Source organism: Portunus trituberculatus, chromosome 22, assembly GCF_017591435.1.
Source record: "Portunus trituberculatus isolate SZX2019 chromosome 22, ASM1759143v1, whole genome shotgun sequence".
NCBI lineage: Eukaryota > Metazoa > Arthropoda > Malacostraca > Decapoda > Portunidae > Portunus > Portunus trituberculatus.
This window is the reverse complement of record NC_059276.1, coordinates 4,711,426-4,728,910: the sequence shown is the minus strand read 5'-3', so window position 1 is coordinate 4,728,910 and position 17,485 is coordinate 4,711,426. Positions and strand designations below refer to the sequence as shown.

Here is a 17,485-nt window from a genome sequence, read left to right as displayed (position 1 = left end):
GTAACATTGGCGTGTTCATCAGAGGGCAAGATTGAGTCACTTTCTTTTTGTGTGTGTGTACGTCCGGTTTCCCTAACTGAGTCACTATGAAACATTAAAAGAGTAGAGATATATGTATAGGGAATGTTGTTGGAGATAGGTAGGGATGTTTCATAAATGATGTGCCACGTGTACTTAAGTTTGTTGGTACCTTGAAGTTGTCTTTGTTTATGTTTCTTTTTTTCTTTTACATATTCCATTGATTTCATTGCTGATCTCTTCCTAGCGTGACCGTGATGTTGGGGTACCTTCCCTTTTCAATCAATCAATCAAGCCCTTCATTGTGTACATTGGAATAATTCTCGTTATTGATGTCATGGATGATATAGTGGCCATTCAATCAACAACACTTACAAACACAACTTAGGATCTCATTACAAATTAGAAATGAACAGAAAACGTATACGTTATTCATTGCTACATAAGAACTACTGCTACCACATTTTGTTTAATTTCTACTGTGTAGATCACCATTGGAAGGTCCGTTGTGGCCCGTGTATCCATGTAACTCTATTAACTTATGTTCCCTTTGCAGAGTGCCAGTGTAATGAGGGAGTGCTGGCCTGCAGGGATGAAGAAGGGGAGTGTGCATGTGTAGCCAATGAACTGCTGTGTGATGGTCGCCTTGACTGTCTGGAGGGTGAAGATGAAGCCCACTGCCTGAGGGAGCCCTGTACAGGTGTGTAGTGGTGGTTAGATGTTTGGATAATGGCCTGCTGTATTCTAAATTGCTTAGCTCTCTCACCATTACTGTTTTCAAGTTCACATAGATAAATAATTTGTTGGGTTCTTAAGAGTGTTTTTCTGATTCATGTAGAAAGCTTTTTTAATGTGTGAACTATAGAGACACTCATAAAAACTAGTGTAACTTAACTGCAGTTATTTGAAAAGTGTCAGGGCACAGTACTGAAGTGTTTCAGAATGTGATTCAGAAGTGTGAAGCTTCAGGAATTTAGTGAGTTTGAAAGATTTGGGGGTTCAGAGGGCATGAAGGGATGATTAGTAGAAAACTAAAGAAAATTATGTAAAACAAATTAAGTAAAGGGCTGAGAATTTTTTTGTATTACAATCATCCCTTGTAAGGAATCCCATGTAGGAAAGAGATGAGTGAAATGTTCCTATAGTCTGTTCTATCTATGAAGTCCATTCAGGGTGGGGCAGGTCACGTTGTTTACCTCTGGCCATACTGCCAAATCATTCTTCTTACATGTGTCTCTCTCTTATTTTTCATCCATGTACTATTTGAAAGTGATATTTCATGTATGCTGTATACATATAGTAAAGGAAGCCTCATAGTATAGTGAGTGCTGATGTTTAGGATTATAACGACGATTTATAAAAATTCTATGACATGTGGCAGAGGTTTTTTCCAATGTTGCCATGATATGGTAATGGTGGTCAGCGTGTCCCCTGGGGTCCCTCACCTGGTATGAGTCAGGTCAACTGTCACGGCTCAGGCCTCACTTTCTTTGGTTACCAAATAAGACGGAAGCTACAACCCCTATTTTTACCTCATATATGTGGTGTGGGAAAAAAAAAAAAATGAATAATAAATAAATAATAAATAACTATAATGTAAATTATATATAGTATATTATGAGAGAGAGAGAGAGAGAGAGAGAGAGAGAGCTTGTGGATAGGTAGGGAGACAGTTTCAATCTGATGATTGGTGGTTGAAATGGCAATGTTGCACCCATGGAAATTCTGGAATATGCCACACCTAGAATGGATTTCATAGATGGAACAGACTATAAATGTATAATGTGGCAAATGAATAAACAGATAGATCATGATATAATAATGAGGCACATAAACGTGTTAAAAGTGATAGAGATTAAAAGTCGTAGCTAATAATGTAAATGAAGCACTTAAGTCATAATACAATAATGGGGAATATAAATGTGGTGAAAGTGATAGGTCTAGCTGATTAATTTTAAAGGTCAATAAATGTCAGCTCCACCACTCCATGTCCTCAGGTCACCTCTGCTCCAAGACCAGCAAGTGTGTGGACAGCTCCGTGGTGTGTGACGGCATTGATGACTGTGGAGATAAGAGTGATGAATGGTTTTGCAGTAAGTTACTATTCGATCTTGTACAGTTATATCACAGGTATCTTCCTTGCCTCTATATTATACAACACTTTGCTTTCAAATTTCCCTTATGATTGCTTTGATAAGAGTGATGAATGGTTTTGCAGTAAGTTATTGTTTATTTCCTGTTTGGCTTTATCACGGGTGTATGTTCCTCAACCTTCTCTCTGTACTGTCTTGCAAATTTCCCTAAGATGAATACTTTAACCTTCCTCATGTTTATCATTCACAACACCCTTCACTTTACAAATCTCCCTCAAATAAACAAAATTCCCTTGCCACCCTCTATCACTTACTGGACTCTCCACCTTACTGATATCCTTTAAATTATTGCCTTAAGATTTCTTGCCTCTATCAATCATAACACTTCATTTGCAGAGCTCCCGCAAATCAATGCTAACTGCACCAAACCGGACCAGTTTACTTGTGCTGATGGGAAGTACTGCATCTCTGTGGTGTGGTTGTGTGACGGGGATGCTGACTGCCAGGATAAGTCTGATGAGGCTGATTGCTCCAGGTAAAGATCTATGAGAAGCCATATTTTTCATTGTCTTAATGGAAAAGTTTATGTGGATTATTCAGTTTCTTCATCCTGGTCAGAGTGCAGGATTATGCGTCCAATTTCAGTCATATCCTATCTCAGCTCTATCCATTGTTTTGTGTGTGTACTGCAGTGATTTATATCCTTTGTAGCATTAGTCTTCTTTTACATGGCATCTTCCTTCAGCAGAATAGAGAAGTTCACTCAAAGCTTTATTTTAAATTATAACTGCAAAAACATGACACCAAAATGTACTAGAATTTTGTCACATTTTCTAGCAAGTGACATTTTGTAGGACTGATAAGGATATGATTTGTAGTTTATGTGTATGAGGGAATATATTTTGAGTGTCTGTGAGAGAGTACACCTATAATTTTATCTCATTTCCCAGCACCTGCCAGCCTCAGGAGCACAGTTGTGGTGACGGCCGCTGCATCTCAAAAAACTGGGTGTGTGATGGGGACCCAGACTGCTTTGATGAGTCTGATGAGCAGGACTGCAGTGAGTTTTTCAGAATCTTATTTTTTTCCTCTCACTCAGCCTGCTGCTCTCCCTTCACATTCACCCCTTTTACTGCTACTTGTCACACCTTTCCTTTATAGTTTACCACTCTGATATTGTTTCTTGTTCTTTAGCCATCTCCAAACATTGTACTGGCCATAAATTGCTAAATATTTTGTTTTTATTCCTTTTTTTCTTGTAAATGCTGATAAAGACTTCATACCTTGCTTTTACTACTGTGCGTCATTGGATATTGCAGAGAAAAGATTAATTTATACACTCACTGCCTGGTACCCATCTCTTATCGGAATCAATGACATTTTACTATGCTTTCCTGATGTTCGTTTATCTCTTGAAACTTTCCATTCACTTCACTTCTTGATCTCATTATCAATAATTAGACAAGATTCATTTGATGTTCTTTATCCCTTTAAATCTTTCCTTTACTCATCTCTTCATCTCACAGTTTCTTAGGAGTTTTATGTGTGCCAGTAACTATGTAAAGTTGATATGTATTGTAAAAGTTCATATCTACTTATTATAGAACCTTTTCAGTGATAGTATAATAGTTGTTAAACTAATTGCCAAGACTAATGTTTTTACCTATGTAGATATTCAATGACTAACACCTTCTTGGATCTCAGGCAAGTTATCAGAAACCACCTGTGCGTCGGACCAGGTGTTGTGCACGGTGGACGGACGCTGCATTATGCAACACTATGCTTGTGATGGAGAAAATGACTGTGGTGATTGGTCAGATGAACAGAACTGTGACAATGAAACCTGCCCTGGTGATGACTTCAGGTAGGGCTATAGGGAATCAGGAGGACTGGAGAAGGAGGACTGTAAGGAGGAGATTGTGACAGTGTTGTTGACTCAAGCAGAAGTGACTCAGTATAAAGATATAGTGAAAACAAGTAATAACACATAATATCAGAATCAGTATATATATGAATAACAACAGTGAACTAATACTGAAGATTCCTGAATTAAACTCTTTATATCACTACTCAGTAAAAGAGGCCAAGCTGGGGTACATGTGTTGATTTCTCCTACAGGTGTGAGTCTGGGAAGTGTATTGAGAGAAAGTGGGTTTGTGATGGTGCACTGGATTGTACACCTGATGGGGAGGATGAGATAAACTGCTCTCTACCCATCCCAGTGGCAGGGACTCAACAGGTAAGACAAGGAGGCAAGATGAGACTGCTAATGAAGAGTAGGAATGATGACCTGAGCAAAATTCTTAGGATCAGTAACCAGGATAGAACAAGAAGTAATGGGTTGAAGCTTGGAAAATCTATGTTTAAGGAAAAGATAGGAAGGAAATGGTTCTCAAATAGAGTGGTAAATGAATGGAATGGACTCAGTAATCAGGTTATTAGTGCTTTTAAAAGATTAGACAGATTTATGGATAAGGATAATAGATGGAAATAGATAGTCATTCTTCATACAAGGACTGCCATGTGTAGGTCTGAAGGCTTCTTGCAGCTTCTCTTCTCTTATGTTCTTATGACAGAAGGTGATAGGGAAGGAAGGCAGGAAAGTGGATGACATTTAAAGGGAAAAGCTTAGAAAAGGAGGTGAAAATTAGACAAAGTGTGCAGAGTTGACTTTTGTTTCAGCCAAGTGAGTGCCACCCAGAGGAGTCTCATGCCTGTCCCAACCGCTGCATTGCCAAGGAGTGGAAGTGTGATGGCACAAAAGACTGCAGTGATGGCTCGGATGAGATGGGGTGTGAGTTTACCTGCCCACCTGAGCACTACACCTGCTCCCACACGGCCTGCATCCCCCTCCACCGCCTCTGTGATGGCCACCATGACTGTCTCTTTGGTGATGGTGAGTCTGTGTGTGTGGTGAATGTGGTGACTGGCTGTTGGAATTATGTTGTGTTGTAATCAGTGAAATATCTATCTCAATTTTTTTGCCGTATCCTTATCTGATCTGGGAAGTTATGAGTACATATAAACTCACAAATATGAGCTAAAGAGAAAAGGATATAGATCTGTTTTATCAAGATAGAATTGAAAACATTCAATCTTATCATACGATGTAACATTGTGCTGTATGCAGTTTGTTGCAGTCAGTTGAATATTTATTTCTAATACCTCTGTTTCCCCTGCACACAGATGAGGTTGGCTGCCCCACAGAGGAGTGCACCACCCTTCAGTGCAGCAGCAACATCTGCAACCCAGCAAAGAACACCTGCCTCTGCCCACGAGGCCACTCCCTCGCTGCAGACAACACCACGTGAGTGTTGCTTCCTTGCTGTGTTCTGTAGTGTTGCTATTGATTAGTGATGATGTGGTGGGTGGTGGAATTATTTTTTTGCAATCTGTGTTGATGTGTTGGGTTGAGATGGCAAGATAAGATTGGCTTGCTTGATTTTTTTTTGCAAAATATCCATTTATTTCAATTATAGTTTCATCACATAGATTGGCTGCACATGTAGCAGCTGATCATGTGACCTTGTGACCTCATGATGTGGTGAAAGCATTCCATCTTGTTTGACTGTGCATAATGAAAGACGAAGATGGAAGGTAAAATGTTATGATGAATGGGTCACAATGTTATTTAAGAGGAGAGACATACGATGCAGTCATTATTTGGCATTGGTCTTGATGGGTGCTGAAGGCAGGATTGATGGGGCTACAAGGCTGAGACACACGCTTGTATTACACAGGCACCGAACGATGCCAGCTGCAAAGGAGAAAAGTATCTTAACATGTTTGTAATTGCTTCGTATTTCAAATAGAAATAAAATTAAATATAGGAAAAAATTTTGAAGGAAGAATATTTGATTAAAGAGCAAAACATAACAATGGAATCAGTGAGACTTCAGGAAATATATACTTTACTTTATAAGAAACAACATTATATGAAGTAATTAAGATAAGGATTATAGAAAGGAGTATGTATGAAGAAGACAGTGATGCCTTAGGTGATGGTGGGAGGTTGATATCAATAAGAAGGGGCATACCTGAGGCTTGGATGGTGCTGGACAGGTGCTGATGGCATCGAGGAATGTATTCTGCTGGTTGAAGTTGTTACTGATGACTGTGTTGGCAAGGGCAAGGTACAACCCTGCCTGGTTCACCCGTCCATCTACCACCTGGGGAGGACCGCAGGGAAGGTAGCTGGATCATTGTGCTTGTACTAGTATGCTGGCTTTTTTGTGTAGGTTTGTGTCTTTCCCTATGGATGGTGTGATGTAAGCTTTGATTCTGTGTCAGTCTATGAAATGAATCTTCTAACTCAATAGGACTTTTTTGGGACTACTCACCAGTCCCATCTGGACCAACACACAGTCAGGCAGTTGCTCTCCATGCACACCACTCATGACATCAATGAGATCATCTGTTGGAGAAAGGTAGTACAGACTCACAAATTCTGGTTAGAGATAGATACAGAAATACAGAGATGCAATGATGAGTTTCAGAAAGAATAATGAAACTCAGTGCATCTAACCTAACCTAACCTAACCTTATCTTGTTATACATTTACAACTACAAAGTAGAGAAGAGGCAAATATTATTTAGAGATGCAATGACTGGTTTCCATAAAGTAAACACACCAAAAAAAGACTAAAAGAGGCAATAGAGACAAAGTGGAAGTAGAGTTAGGAGTAAAGAAGAGACAAAAGAGGGAAGACTTGTTCCTTAAATCAAAGAGAAAACTGCAAATTAGCTGAACCTCTATATACTACTACTACTACTACTACTACTACTACTACTACTACTACTACTACTACTACTACTACTACTACTACTACTACTACTACTACTACTACCAGTCTAACACAACCACTACTATACACACACACACACACACACACACACACACACACACACACCTTCAGTAAAAGTAGTAGATCGCAGAGTGGAGGAGCCGAGGAGGGAGTAGCAGTAGGCGAGGACCTGAGTCATGACACGTTGAATGTGGGGAACGTTGAGGATTCGAGAGCAGTGATAGGTCTTGGTGTAACATCTGATGTCAGTCCGGCACAGGTTTTCTGGAGAGAGAGAGAGAGAGAGAGAGAGAGAGAGAGAGAGAGAGAGAGGTGTGAAGGGCAAGATCAATGGGGTATAGAGAATGAAATGTAAAAATTTAGATTGGAAGAATAGAAAAAAAATAATAATGAGGGTATGAATGAATGAAATAAACGTAAAAGAAAGCTTGGAACACACACACACACACACACACACACACACACACACACACACACACACACACACACACACACACACACACACACACACACACACACACACACACACACACACAGTAGTGTAGTGGTTAGCACGCTCGACTCACAATCGAGAGGGCCGGGTTCGAGTCCCGGCGCGGCGAGGCAAATGGGCAAGCCTCTTAATGTGTGGCCCCTGTTCACCTAGCAGTAAATAGGTACGGGATGTAACTCGAGGGGTTGTGGCCTCGCTTTCCCGGTGTGTGGAGTGTGTTGTGGTCTCAGTCCTTCCCGAAGATCGGTCTATGAGCTCTGAGCTCGCTCCGTAATGGGGAAGACTGGCTGGGTGACCAGGAGGCGACCGAGGTGAATTACACACACACACACACACACACACACACACACACACACACACACACACACACACACACACACACACACACACACACACACACACACATACACACACAAAACTACAACTAGGTAAATACACACACTCCATGAAAATAAACACAAATAGAAGCTTATCAAGACTAAAGATTGTGAAAAATACAGTTCTGCAAATATAGTAATAGATTAGTATGGTTATAGTACCAGAAGGAACCGTGAAAATAATAAATAAGGAAAATGTGAGATAATATGGCCGTTATTATAAAGAAGAGAGGGCAAGAGGCATTGAAAGCCTGATTTATTCCTTTTAAAATTACAAATATATAAGAATGGTCGGTAAATTGCTTTTTTTTTAAATTCTGTAAGTTATTATTATTATTATTATTATTATTATTATTATTGTTATTATTACTATTAAAACATACGTGAAAAGTTCTCAAGCCAAGCAGCCTGCGTGAACCCCGTCAGCGCCGCTGTCAGGAGAAACACAGCGCCGCTCGCCCTCATCGTGACCTTGGGTGGGAGGTGTCTGGGGTGTAAGCGATGGGGAGGAGGAGGGGCTGTGGGAGCGTCCTACTTCCCGTTTTCTTTGTGGGTGTTTGGTTCTGAAATGGAAAGCACTAAGCAGTGATTTTGAGTCTATGGCTTGCACTTTGACACGCTTTGCTCTCTCACCGCGACGTATTGTCAAAGGCCACAGAGATGATTAGCCAGGTCTCAAGAGTGTTGTTAATGTTGATGATGCACCGTAGAAGTCTTGTTTATCTGTTACTAGTCGTGAAAACACCCTTAACTCCTTCAGTACCATGACGCATTTCCATATTCATTCTGCTTATTATTTGGTGATTTTATACAGCTTCAGAAACTTATGTGGGGATTAAAGTAGTGAAGACTATGGCCATTAGTCTTCTGACCTCCATAGACCCTTTCTAATGTCAATAAAATGGTCTAATGGTACATAAAACTCAAGGTAAAAAATGTGTCCCAGTAGTGAAGGGTTTAAAAATCTGAGGCTTCAACCAATAGAGCCTTTTGGAAATAGTGGAGATGCGGCGCAGAAGTGTTTCATAATACCGTCCAAATTTGTCTTGTCTTTGTCAGATTTTTCCCAGTGATAAAACCACAGCAAACCACACTTCCTCAATTAAACACCGCGATAACAACTTTTCCGCCATTTACAACCCAAGCGTCTCTATTCTTAAGCAAACCCCCGCACGTAGCAAAAAGTATTCTGTTTCCTGACAATACAAGGCGTACTGGAAGGTGTGGAACGTGCCTTCTCAGAATTTCACGGCGCCTGAACGCAAATCACGGCCCTCCAGCTCAGGTTTGGGGTCGTTTTGAACACTCAGCGTCAAGAGGTAGCGTGAATAAGAGGCCCTGATGGATTATGCATTCAAGGACACAGTATGGAGCGCGCGTTATGGTGTGGGGGATTCGGAAAACTCTCTATTTTATCTCCTTTCGTGTTGCTTCGTCAAGGTCGCTGGTGAGGGATGACGGTGATCAGAGGACGAGAGGTGGGAGTGACATTAGCGCCAAGGTTGGAGGATGTGACGATTTAGAAGGCCGTGGAGAGCTTGGATGACTGTGGGAGGTTTAGAAGGCTGCCTGGTGGATGGAACACAAAACTTCACTACCAAAACTAACAGAGGAGTAACACAAACCAACTAAATGAATGGAGGAAATAATAGAAAATACCGGGAAATTACTTGCCGTGAAGAGCTGGGATGACTGTGGGTGATTTAGAAGGCTGCACGGTGGATGGGATACAAAATTTTACTACTAAAAATAAGTAACAAACAGGAGTAAAACATAAACGAACTGAATAGATAAAGAAAATGATAGAAAAGACCGAAAACATTCTTGCCATGGAGAGCTAGGATGACTGTGAGAGGTTTAAAAGATTGCGAGGTGGATGGGATAATTTTACTATCAAAATTAACAAAGGAGTAACACATGAATTAGGTGAATAAATGAAGAAAATAATAGAAGAGACGGGGAAATTGCTTGGGTATGAAATATTAAGTAACAAATAGGAGTAACACGTCAACCCTTGGCGGTCCGAGGGGTCTCCAAGCGCACGGGTTCGAATCCTGTCCACGGTCCGAGTGTAGGTTGGGCTTCCTCACTCGGGGCAACGGTTTCCTAGCAGGTGGGCTTTGAGATAGGAGCTACCCCGAAAAACTATCCCCTTTAGCCCATAAATTCTCGTGAAAAGCCCACATGGTTTAAATAAAAAAAAAAAAAAAAAACTGAATGAATAAAAAGTAATAGAAAAGAATATGACCTAAAATTTACTTGGGTTATGAATAAGAAATGAATAGGTAAATAGATGAAATAGAACAGAAATGATAATTTTTTTTGTTAGGTCCATTATTCTGTCACGTAAATTAACTAAATGAATAAAAAAGTGACAGAAAAGAATAGGAGCGAAAATTTACTTTGGGTATGAATAGTAAATGAATAGGTAAAATAAATGGAATAGAATAGGAAAGATGAATTTTTTTTGTTAGGTCTATTATTGTCACGTAAACTGAATTAATAAAAAAAGTAATGGAAAATAATAGAAGCGAAAATGAATAAGTAGATAGATGGAGTAGAATGGAGAAGATAAGATTTTTGTTATGTCTATCACTCTGTCACGTAAATGAAGGTTTTGAAGAGACTGTTGTACTTGTTAGTGAATGAATGGCAAACATTTCACTATCTCACCATTCCAAAGTCTACATCATCATCCAGGTTATCTTTTCTACCTTTAATTAGTGTTCACGTGTGTACAATCTCTCGCATGGCATTACTTTATATTCTTTTAATTTTCTTGTACCATCTGGATAATATTGGCGCTGTTTTTTTTTTTCTTTTTTTTTTTCTTTTTTTTTTGACAAGCGTGTGACAGGCAGTGATGTGTGTCTCCGTGGTGTGGACCGTGCCACACCCTTTCTCTCTCTCTCTCTCTCTCTCTCTCTCTCTCTCTCTCTCTCTCTCTCTCTCTCTCTCTCTCTCTCTCTGCTTCTCTCTTTTTACTACTTTTTTTCTCTTGTTTTTCTTTCAGCTTTTTTCTTTTTCGTTCGTTCGTTCGTTCGTTTGGTCGTTTCTTCTTCTTCTTCTTCTTCTTCTTCTTCTTCTTCTTCTTCTTCTTCTTCTTCTTCTTCTTCTTCTTCTTCTTCTTCTTCTTCTTCTTCTTCTTCTTCTTCTTCTTTCTTTCTTTTCTTTCTTTTCTTCTTTTCCTTTTCTTTTATTTTCTTCTTCTTCTTCTTCTTCTTCTTCTTCTTCTTCTTCTTCTTCTTCTTCTTCTTCTTCTTCTTCTTCTTCTTCTTCTTCTTCTTCTTCTTCTTCTTCTTCCTCCTCCTCCTCCTCCTCCTCCTCCTCCTCCTCCTCCTTTCTTCTTCTTCTTCTTCTTCTTCTTCTTCTTCTTCTTCTTCTTCTTCTTCTTCTTCTTCTTCTTCTTCTTCTTCTTCTTCTTCTTCTTCTTCTTCTTCTTCTTCTTCTCAGTTCATGTTTTCATTCTTGTCGACCACCATCACCCCTCCCGTCAACAACAACAACAACAACAACATGAACAACAACAACAACAACAACAATAGTTAACATACCATATCCGAAACCACCACCACGATAACACAAAAGCAGTAACAAATCACATACAATACAATTCACATCCTTCTTTTTCCACGAAGAATTACAATTAAATCCCAAACGTTCTGATTTTCTATTTCTTTTAGTCTTTTACATTTGAACCATGTCTTATTGTTAATTCTTTACCGTTCATTTCAACATTATTTTATTTGTGCAGTTTTATAATTTCTCGCCTTATGGTTTCGTTGTTGCAGATCCACGTAAGAAAATTTTTAAACCACTAAACTTTTCACTTCACTTCCACCTTGTTCTTTTGCCCTTTTTCTGAAACGCTTTATACTCACCATCACTACTTTCCAAAGGGTCTAACTGAAGATCCCCGTGTTTTAAAGGGTATATGGTTCTGGTGATGGGTTGGCAAGATTTCTAGTTTATTAAAAGGAGAAACTGTCTTAATAACCCGGCTAGTCGTTTATGTAGCCTTGGAAAATTGTGGTGAGAGAGCAAGGTGTTCTGAATTTGGGCGTCTCACTCACCTTCCGTTCCCGTGCGCTGAGTGTGACGCTTGCTTGCTCTCTCCCTTACATATATATCCACTGTGTATCCCCCATCATCCTTCCCCTCCTGCTTCTTGCCCCTCCTCCCTCTCTTTCCCTCTTTTTCTCTTACTTGAGAGAGAGAGAGAGAGAGAGAGAGAGAGAGAGAGAGAGAGAGAGAGAGAGAGAGAGAGAGAGAGTAATGATACGAAATTCAGTTTAATTTACTCACTAACAAGTTTAAGAAAGAGGAAAAGAAAGGAGAAAAGGGAAAGAGGAAAAAAAATTATTCTACACATTTATTTGAAACTTTGAATCTCTCTCTCTCTCTCTCTCTCTCTCTCTCTCTCTCTCTCTCTCTCTCTCTCTCTCTCTCTCTCTCTCTCTCTGTGTGTGTGTGTGTGTGTGTGTGTGTGTGTGTGTGTGTGTGTGTGTGTGTGTGTACACCATATATTTTGCATGTGATGTGGTCTGTTGGTCTGTTTACGGTATAGTGACTCCACTCTTTCGCTCTCACTCGTACTCTCTCTACACTCTCCTATTCGCTCACTATATATCTTTGTTCCCTAGCTATGTATGAGTCACTTTATGAATACTCTCTCTCTCTCTCTCTCTCTCTCTCTCTCTCTCTCTCTCTCTCTCTCTCTCTCTCTCTCTCTCTCTCTCTCTCTCTCTCTCTCTCTCTCTCTCTCTCTCTCTGTGTGTGTCATTTGAACATTCACAAGTGAAGTAAAAACGAAGAAGCTACCCATGTAAAGCCTCCGTTTTTCTTTCTCACAAGTGTGTAATGTCAGTTTTCTTTGATGCACAGAGGCAGGAAAACTAATCGTGATGGGTCTCGTAGGGTTGAAATGTATGGAACCTAGTGATGTGCAGTATCGAAAAAAAAATTCTGTATACCTAATTTTAGGGAACATCGCTAATGAAACCAGGATGCACTGCAGGTTTAAGCTAAGATTTGTGTATGAAACTAACTATGCAGCGTGTATATAAAGATGCTGCACCGCCACCATCACCATCTCCAATACCATTATCGTCATCATCCTCATCAGTAGCAACATCATCATTCGTTCTAACACCACCATCACCACCGTCACTGCTGTCCATTCACGCTTTAGAGCGACATTCTGTTGTTTAACTCCTTCAATACCATGACGCGATTCCATATTCATTCTGGTTAGTATTTGGTGATTTTGTACACCTTCAGGAACTCATGTGGGGATTAAATAGTGAAGACTATGGCCATTATTCTGACCTCCATAGACACTTCCTAATGTCACCTCCATAGACCCTTCCTAATGTCAATAAAATGGTGTAATCGCACACAAATCGTAAGGTAAAAATGTGTCCCAGTATTGAAGGGGTTAAACTGGTCTGCTGCAGCTTCCCTCTCATCCTTTTCGCAGCATCGTGTCAAGTCTGTGTAGTAAATCAATGATGTATTCTGATATTCCATTTATTGTATATGATTCTAAAACCTACTATGGTCGAATTTGGGTTTTTGTACGTAAATGAAAGAAATAATATTGTCAGGAATTATATCTATGGTTGTTTTCTGTATTGACTGTCATGCAATAGATAAGATTTAGTGTTAACATTGGTGGCAGCGGAGAGGATAAATTTCTCAGGTTCAAGACTTGAGGCATTACATTGGTGGCAGCGATGTGGATAAGATTTTGTTTATCACACTTTAGGAACAGGAAGGGAAGAAAAAAACACTAGAAATTAACAGAAAAGATATACAAGAGAAAGTGATGGAACTGTGAAGACGAAACAGTACTTGCATTGTGACCATGTGGATAAAATACCGTGTTTATGAGTCTTCTTTCCATGGTTTGATTCTCACAGCGGCTTTCCTTGAGGACCCAACCTGTTTTAGATTAATTTTCTCAGTGTTTTGAAATAGACACCATTTGGGAACTCATACACATACATTTTTAAACAGTCCAGGTTTATTTGCCGAAAAGTTACAAGCGAAAGATATGAAATAATAGGAAACAGGTATTAAGTTGATGGTGAATTATCTTTTTTTTTTTCTCTCCAGCTTCTTCGTAGTTGTTATTCTTGTTTGTTATTGTTTGTTCTTGTTCTCATCTTCGTTGTTCTTTTTTCTTTCTCTTTAATCTGCACAACACTTCGTTTGTTATTTTGTCAATCTACTGCAGTTTAGATGACAGGGCACCTTGATACTAATACCGATGGCTTACAGAGTGTTGGAAGGACTGGAGGGAATTAAGGGTGCGAGAGAGAAGGGATTCGTGAAGTTACATTTAGTTAGGAAGTTAATTTGGTAGATTGGTTAGGTTAGGTAATGTGAAGTGAAAATAAAAATAGGTAACGATATATGGACGAGTAGGTAGCTGAGAGAGAGAGAGAGAGAGAGAGAGAGAGAGAGAGAGAGAGAGAGAGAGAGAGAGAGAGAGAGAGAGAGAGTATCGATACCAACTCGTAATCCTTTATGTAGTTGAGGTTAATCTTTCATCTTCACGTGAATGGGATGTTTATGCAGTCTCAGTATCTGCGCCGGTTTGGGTTGCCTCCAGACAGGACAGCAGGGTGGGGAGCTGTGGCGAGGAAGAAGGGCGTCAGATAGATAGAAAGTGCCAACTCTTCTGATAAGACTGTTTGGGGAATAGTGTCTTTAGTACTTATTTTTTTTATTATTGCTTAGGCCAGACTACTACTACTACTACTACTACTACTACTACTACTACTACTACTACTACTACTACTACTACTACTACTACTACTACTACTACTACTCCAAATGTACTCACTTGTCCGTTGCGCTCCAAGAAACACTGGAGAAGGGCGTACTGCTGTGTTTTGTCGCCGACTCTGAACTTCCTCATGAAGGTGATGAATCCTTGGTGGTTGTCCTCCGATGTGACGTCATCTGTTGAGGATGAGAGAGAAGGGTTGTCTGGAGGCTGATCTACAGTGATTTTTTTCCCAATCTATTTGTACAAGACACGGTTTCAGTACGTGGAGTTCTTTTATAGCCGTGTGGAACTTGACTTTTTCACTCGTATTTGTAACAGCTTTCCCTGATCACCAACCACTGAGACATTAGTTTTTGTTCTTTAGTCACCTCCAAGCAATGTACTGGCCAGAAATTGCACAATGTATTATAATCTCATGTTTTGGATGCCAGTAATGGTCTCAGACGTTGCTCTTAATGGGAAATGTTGAGTGAAGTGTGAGGGGAAATTGTATGCCATTGTTGTTATACCTTGTTGTTCATCTATGCATACGAGAAACTTTACGAAATTCTTTTAGAGTAATATTAATATTGATGAATAAATGCAAGAGTTAATCAGTTTTGTCAGTTGGTCATCTCTTTTTCTAGTGAACTGTGGAACTCCCTGCCTGCTTCTGTATTTCCCCTTTCCTGTGACTTGAATTCTCTCAAGAGGGACACTTATTATTTTTTTAGTAATTTCTGACTCTACTTTGGAACTGGTATCTCATTGGGCCTATTGATTTTTTTCTCTGTAATGTTCTAGCTGTTGGTCGTTGCCCTTCCTACTTACAAAGAAAAGCTTAAGATACTTTGGATGTAGGATATGACCACACACTTACCCAGTGTGAGACCGCTGAAGTTCACGTCGGTGGCACACTCAGTTAGGTTGGTTCGGACCTCCTCAAGCATCTCCGCATTGATGTTCTGGGGCTTCATCTGCTTCAGACACTCCCGGCCCTCAGGGAGGCATATGTCATCCCCGCACACGTCAGAGGCTGTTTGGGAGGTGAAGCGTTAGTTGTGGTGTGTGTGTTGGGAGTGATTTATGGAGAAGCCCAGAAAGGAATGTTATGTTGTGCTGATAGATTACTGATTAAATGCTCTGTGATATGGGGTACCGTTGTGGTTAAACTGAGACATCTACAGATAGATAGATATGGAGGCAGATTGATAGGCAGATAGATAGACTAATAAATAGATAGATACAAAAATACATACATACATACATACATACATAGATGGAGAGATACATGCATAGCTAGATCAATAGACAGATAAATAGGGAAAGAGAGGCATAGATATAATGACATGCAGATAGACACTAGGCAGACAGACAGACAGATAGATGGACGTATACTGTAGTTCATAAACCACAGTAACACTCAAACGTGTACACTGTGAGTCCCCCAACGAGAAACGTGACATACTGCACATTGATAATAGATAGACTCTCTCACAGCTGTTACTCTCTGCTGTACTTACTGACTTCTTTAAGGAAGTTCAACCAGAATCCCATGCGACGCATGAGTGGGCCGGCTTCCACCACCAGCGTCGCCGCCAGCACCACCACCAAGGCTGTGCAGACCTGGACCTTCATAGCTGTGTGAGGGAGATGGTTTGAGTAGTATGGCAGTGTGTGTGTGTGTGTGTGTGTGTGTGTGTGTGTGTGTGTGTGTGCGCTACTCACTTGCAGACTTGCAGTAGTAGGACACGAGTGACAAGTGTGAGGGTGAGTGAGGGGTGCGGCTGTTTTATATGCTCATTCCTTCCGGGGAGTCGTGCTGGGGGAGGCGGGGGTCTCACAGGAGATATGGAATACTGGCGAGGCTCATGGTGGTGTCATGATGACTCGAATGAGGACAAGTTATTCATGACGTTCGCAATCGTCACGTCCACGTTTTTGTAACAAGCGGCGACGGAAAAATGTCATAATTCATTATTCTGTCTTTTGTGTTGAGCGTTGTGTCGATTGTGTGTTATTGTTATGGTTACTTTTAATAAGGTCCATCTAACCTTAGGCAAATCAAGGACAGGTTGCTTTGCCTGAGAGTTCACGTGAAGGCTGCAGTTCTAGTTATTTATTGACTCATTTACGAGAGAAGTCTGTCCAAAGACACATGAAATTAAGAAAAAAAAGAAGTTACGCTAGACTTACGCTGTTAGGAAGCAAAAAGGAAATTTAATTAGGATGGCAAGTTTAGTTTCGAGCTGTGAATTTTGTATCCTGAAGGTGAAAACAAAGCACGCGAATGGTGTTACGAGTTTCTTATACGATAACTTTGAGAGCAAACCGTATATGCACTATTCTTTCAGTTGCCGGATACTTTGCTGTGCCCTGCTCTAACCACGATGGCACAGTTTCTAAAGTGACATCAATGGAAGCGCCTGTTGCTGCCTTAGTGCCTACCAAAAACCGCATTGAACTTTATTTGTGCTGTGAAGTAGTGATGCAGCAAGGTAGAATTGGTGGCCGCTAGACACCACTGTTGGATTGCTGCAGTGTAGTCTGGGAAGGTTGACGATTGGAGCTTACCAAGTGCTGCTTGTTAAGGTTGCACGTAAGGTTTGGTTGTTTTGTTTTTATGGAAGAGATGTGTGACGAAGGGCAATAAACAGGTGAGTAAAGAATAAAAGGGTAATCTGTAAGGAAGACATTAGCTTACTGAAGTGGACACAAGGTTGATATGTATTTTTAATTTATTGTGTGAAAGAGGCATTGGTCAAGGGAAATAAAAAGGGAAAATGAGAAAAGAAGACTGGAAAAGGTGCCAGTCTCTAAGGAGGATATAGTAGTATATTGAGGTGCCCGTAATGTTGGAGTATTTGGTTCTATTAATTTTTTTGTGTGTGAGTGACTTGTCGACTGCCATAAGTTTAAAGAAT

General features: G+C 40.2%; 3 protein-coding genes across 9 annotated transcripts in view; 1 reads left to right on the top strand and 2 right to left on the bottom strand.

Moving 5' to 3' along the window:
- Nucleotides 1–17,485, top strand: part of LOC123507362 (low-density lipoprotein receptor-related protein 4-like) — a 91,422-nt gene that overhangs the window by 6,743 nt on the left and 67,194 nt on the right. For 5 of the 6 annotated variants that reach the window (XR_006675643.1, XR_006675641.1, XR_006675642.1 and 2 more), the window contains exons 3-10: nt 575–718; nt 2,016–2,111; nt 2,508–2,646; nt 3,062–3,171; nt 3,816–3,975; nt 4,230–4,350; nt 4,794–5,007; nt 5,298–5,418. Coding sequence is in view for 3 of the 6 variants with exons in the window: in XM_045260160.1 (XP_045116095.1) it covers nt 575–718; nt 2,016–2,111; nt 2,508–2,646; nt 3,062–3,171; nt 3,816–3,975; nt 4,230–4,350; nt 4,794–5,007; nt 5,298–5,418 (1,105 nt within the window). In the remaining 3 variants the exon portion in view is untranslated. Of the gene's footprint in view, nt 1–574; nt 719–2,015; nt 2,112–2,216; nt 2,236–2,507; nt 2,647–3,061; nt 3,172–3,815; nt 3,976–4,229; nt 4,351–4,793; nt 5,008–5,297; nt 5,419–17,485 lie in introns of those variants that run through there. The other variant, XM_045260161.1, reaches the window with a different exon arrangement.
- LOC123507367 lies at nt 5,550–8,349 on the bottom strand. Of its 2 annotated transcripts, XM_045260165.1 has the most exons (5): nt 8,170–8,349; nt 7,022–7,180; nt 6,452–6,525; nt 6,149–6,280; nt 5,550–5,868 (listed from the first exon to the last, which is right to left on the bottom strand). In XM_045260165.1, the coding sequence occupies exons 1-5, from the start codon at nt 8,249–8,251 to the stop codon at nt 5,818–5,820; spliced, it is 498 nt and encodes a 165-aa protein (XP_045116100.1). In that variant the 5' UTR covers nt 8,252–8,349; the 3' UTR covers nt 5,550–5,817. The 2 variants fall into 2 exon arrangements, with proteins under 2 accessions (XP_045116100.1, XP_045116101.1); XM_045260166.1 differs by lacking the exon at nt 7,022–7,180.
- LOC123507369 lies at nt 13,794–16,371 on the bottom strand. Its single transcript, XM_045260167.1, has 5 exons — nt 16,290–16,371; nt 16,085–16,201; nt 15,442–15,597; nt 14,637–14,755; nt 13,794–14,423 (listed from the first exon to the last, which is right to left on the bottom strand). Exons 2-5 carry the CDS (start codon nt 16,197–16,199, stop codon nt 14,361–14,363), a joined length of 453 nt encoding a protein of 150 aa, XP_045116102.1. The 5' UTR covers nt 16,200–16,201; nt 16,290–16,371; the 3' UTR covers nt 13,794–14,360.

Excerpts from the sequence above, each read along its gene's own strand:
- LOC123507367 (XM_045260165.1), bottom strand. The coding sequence starts at position 8,251 with ATGAGGGCGAGCGGCGCTGTGTTTCTCCTGACAGCGGCGCTGACGGGG. Across the intron at positions 6,281-6,451 it reads TGTTGGTCCAGATGGGACTG|GTGGTAGATGGACGGGTGAA; the intron begins GTGAGTAGTCCC and ends GGTCCTCCCCAG. Across the intron at positions 5,869-6,148 it reads CAGCACCATCCAAGCCTCAG|CTGGCATCGTTCGGTGCCTG; the intron begins GTATGCCCCTTC and ends TCTCCTTTGCAG.
- LOC123507369 (XM_045260167.1), bottom strand. The coding sequence starts at position 16,199 with ATGAAGGTCCAGGTCTGCACAGCCTTGGTGGTGGTGCTGGCGGCGACG. Across the intron at positions 14,756-15,441 it reads CTTCAGCGGTCTCACACTGG|ATGACGTCACATCGGAGGAC; the intron begins GTAAGTGTGTGG and ends CATCCTCAACAG. Across the intron at positions 14,424-14,636 it reads TCTTGGAGCGCAACGGACAA|CTCCCCACCCTGCTGTCCTG; the intron begins GTGAGTACATTT and ends TCCTCGCCACAG.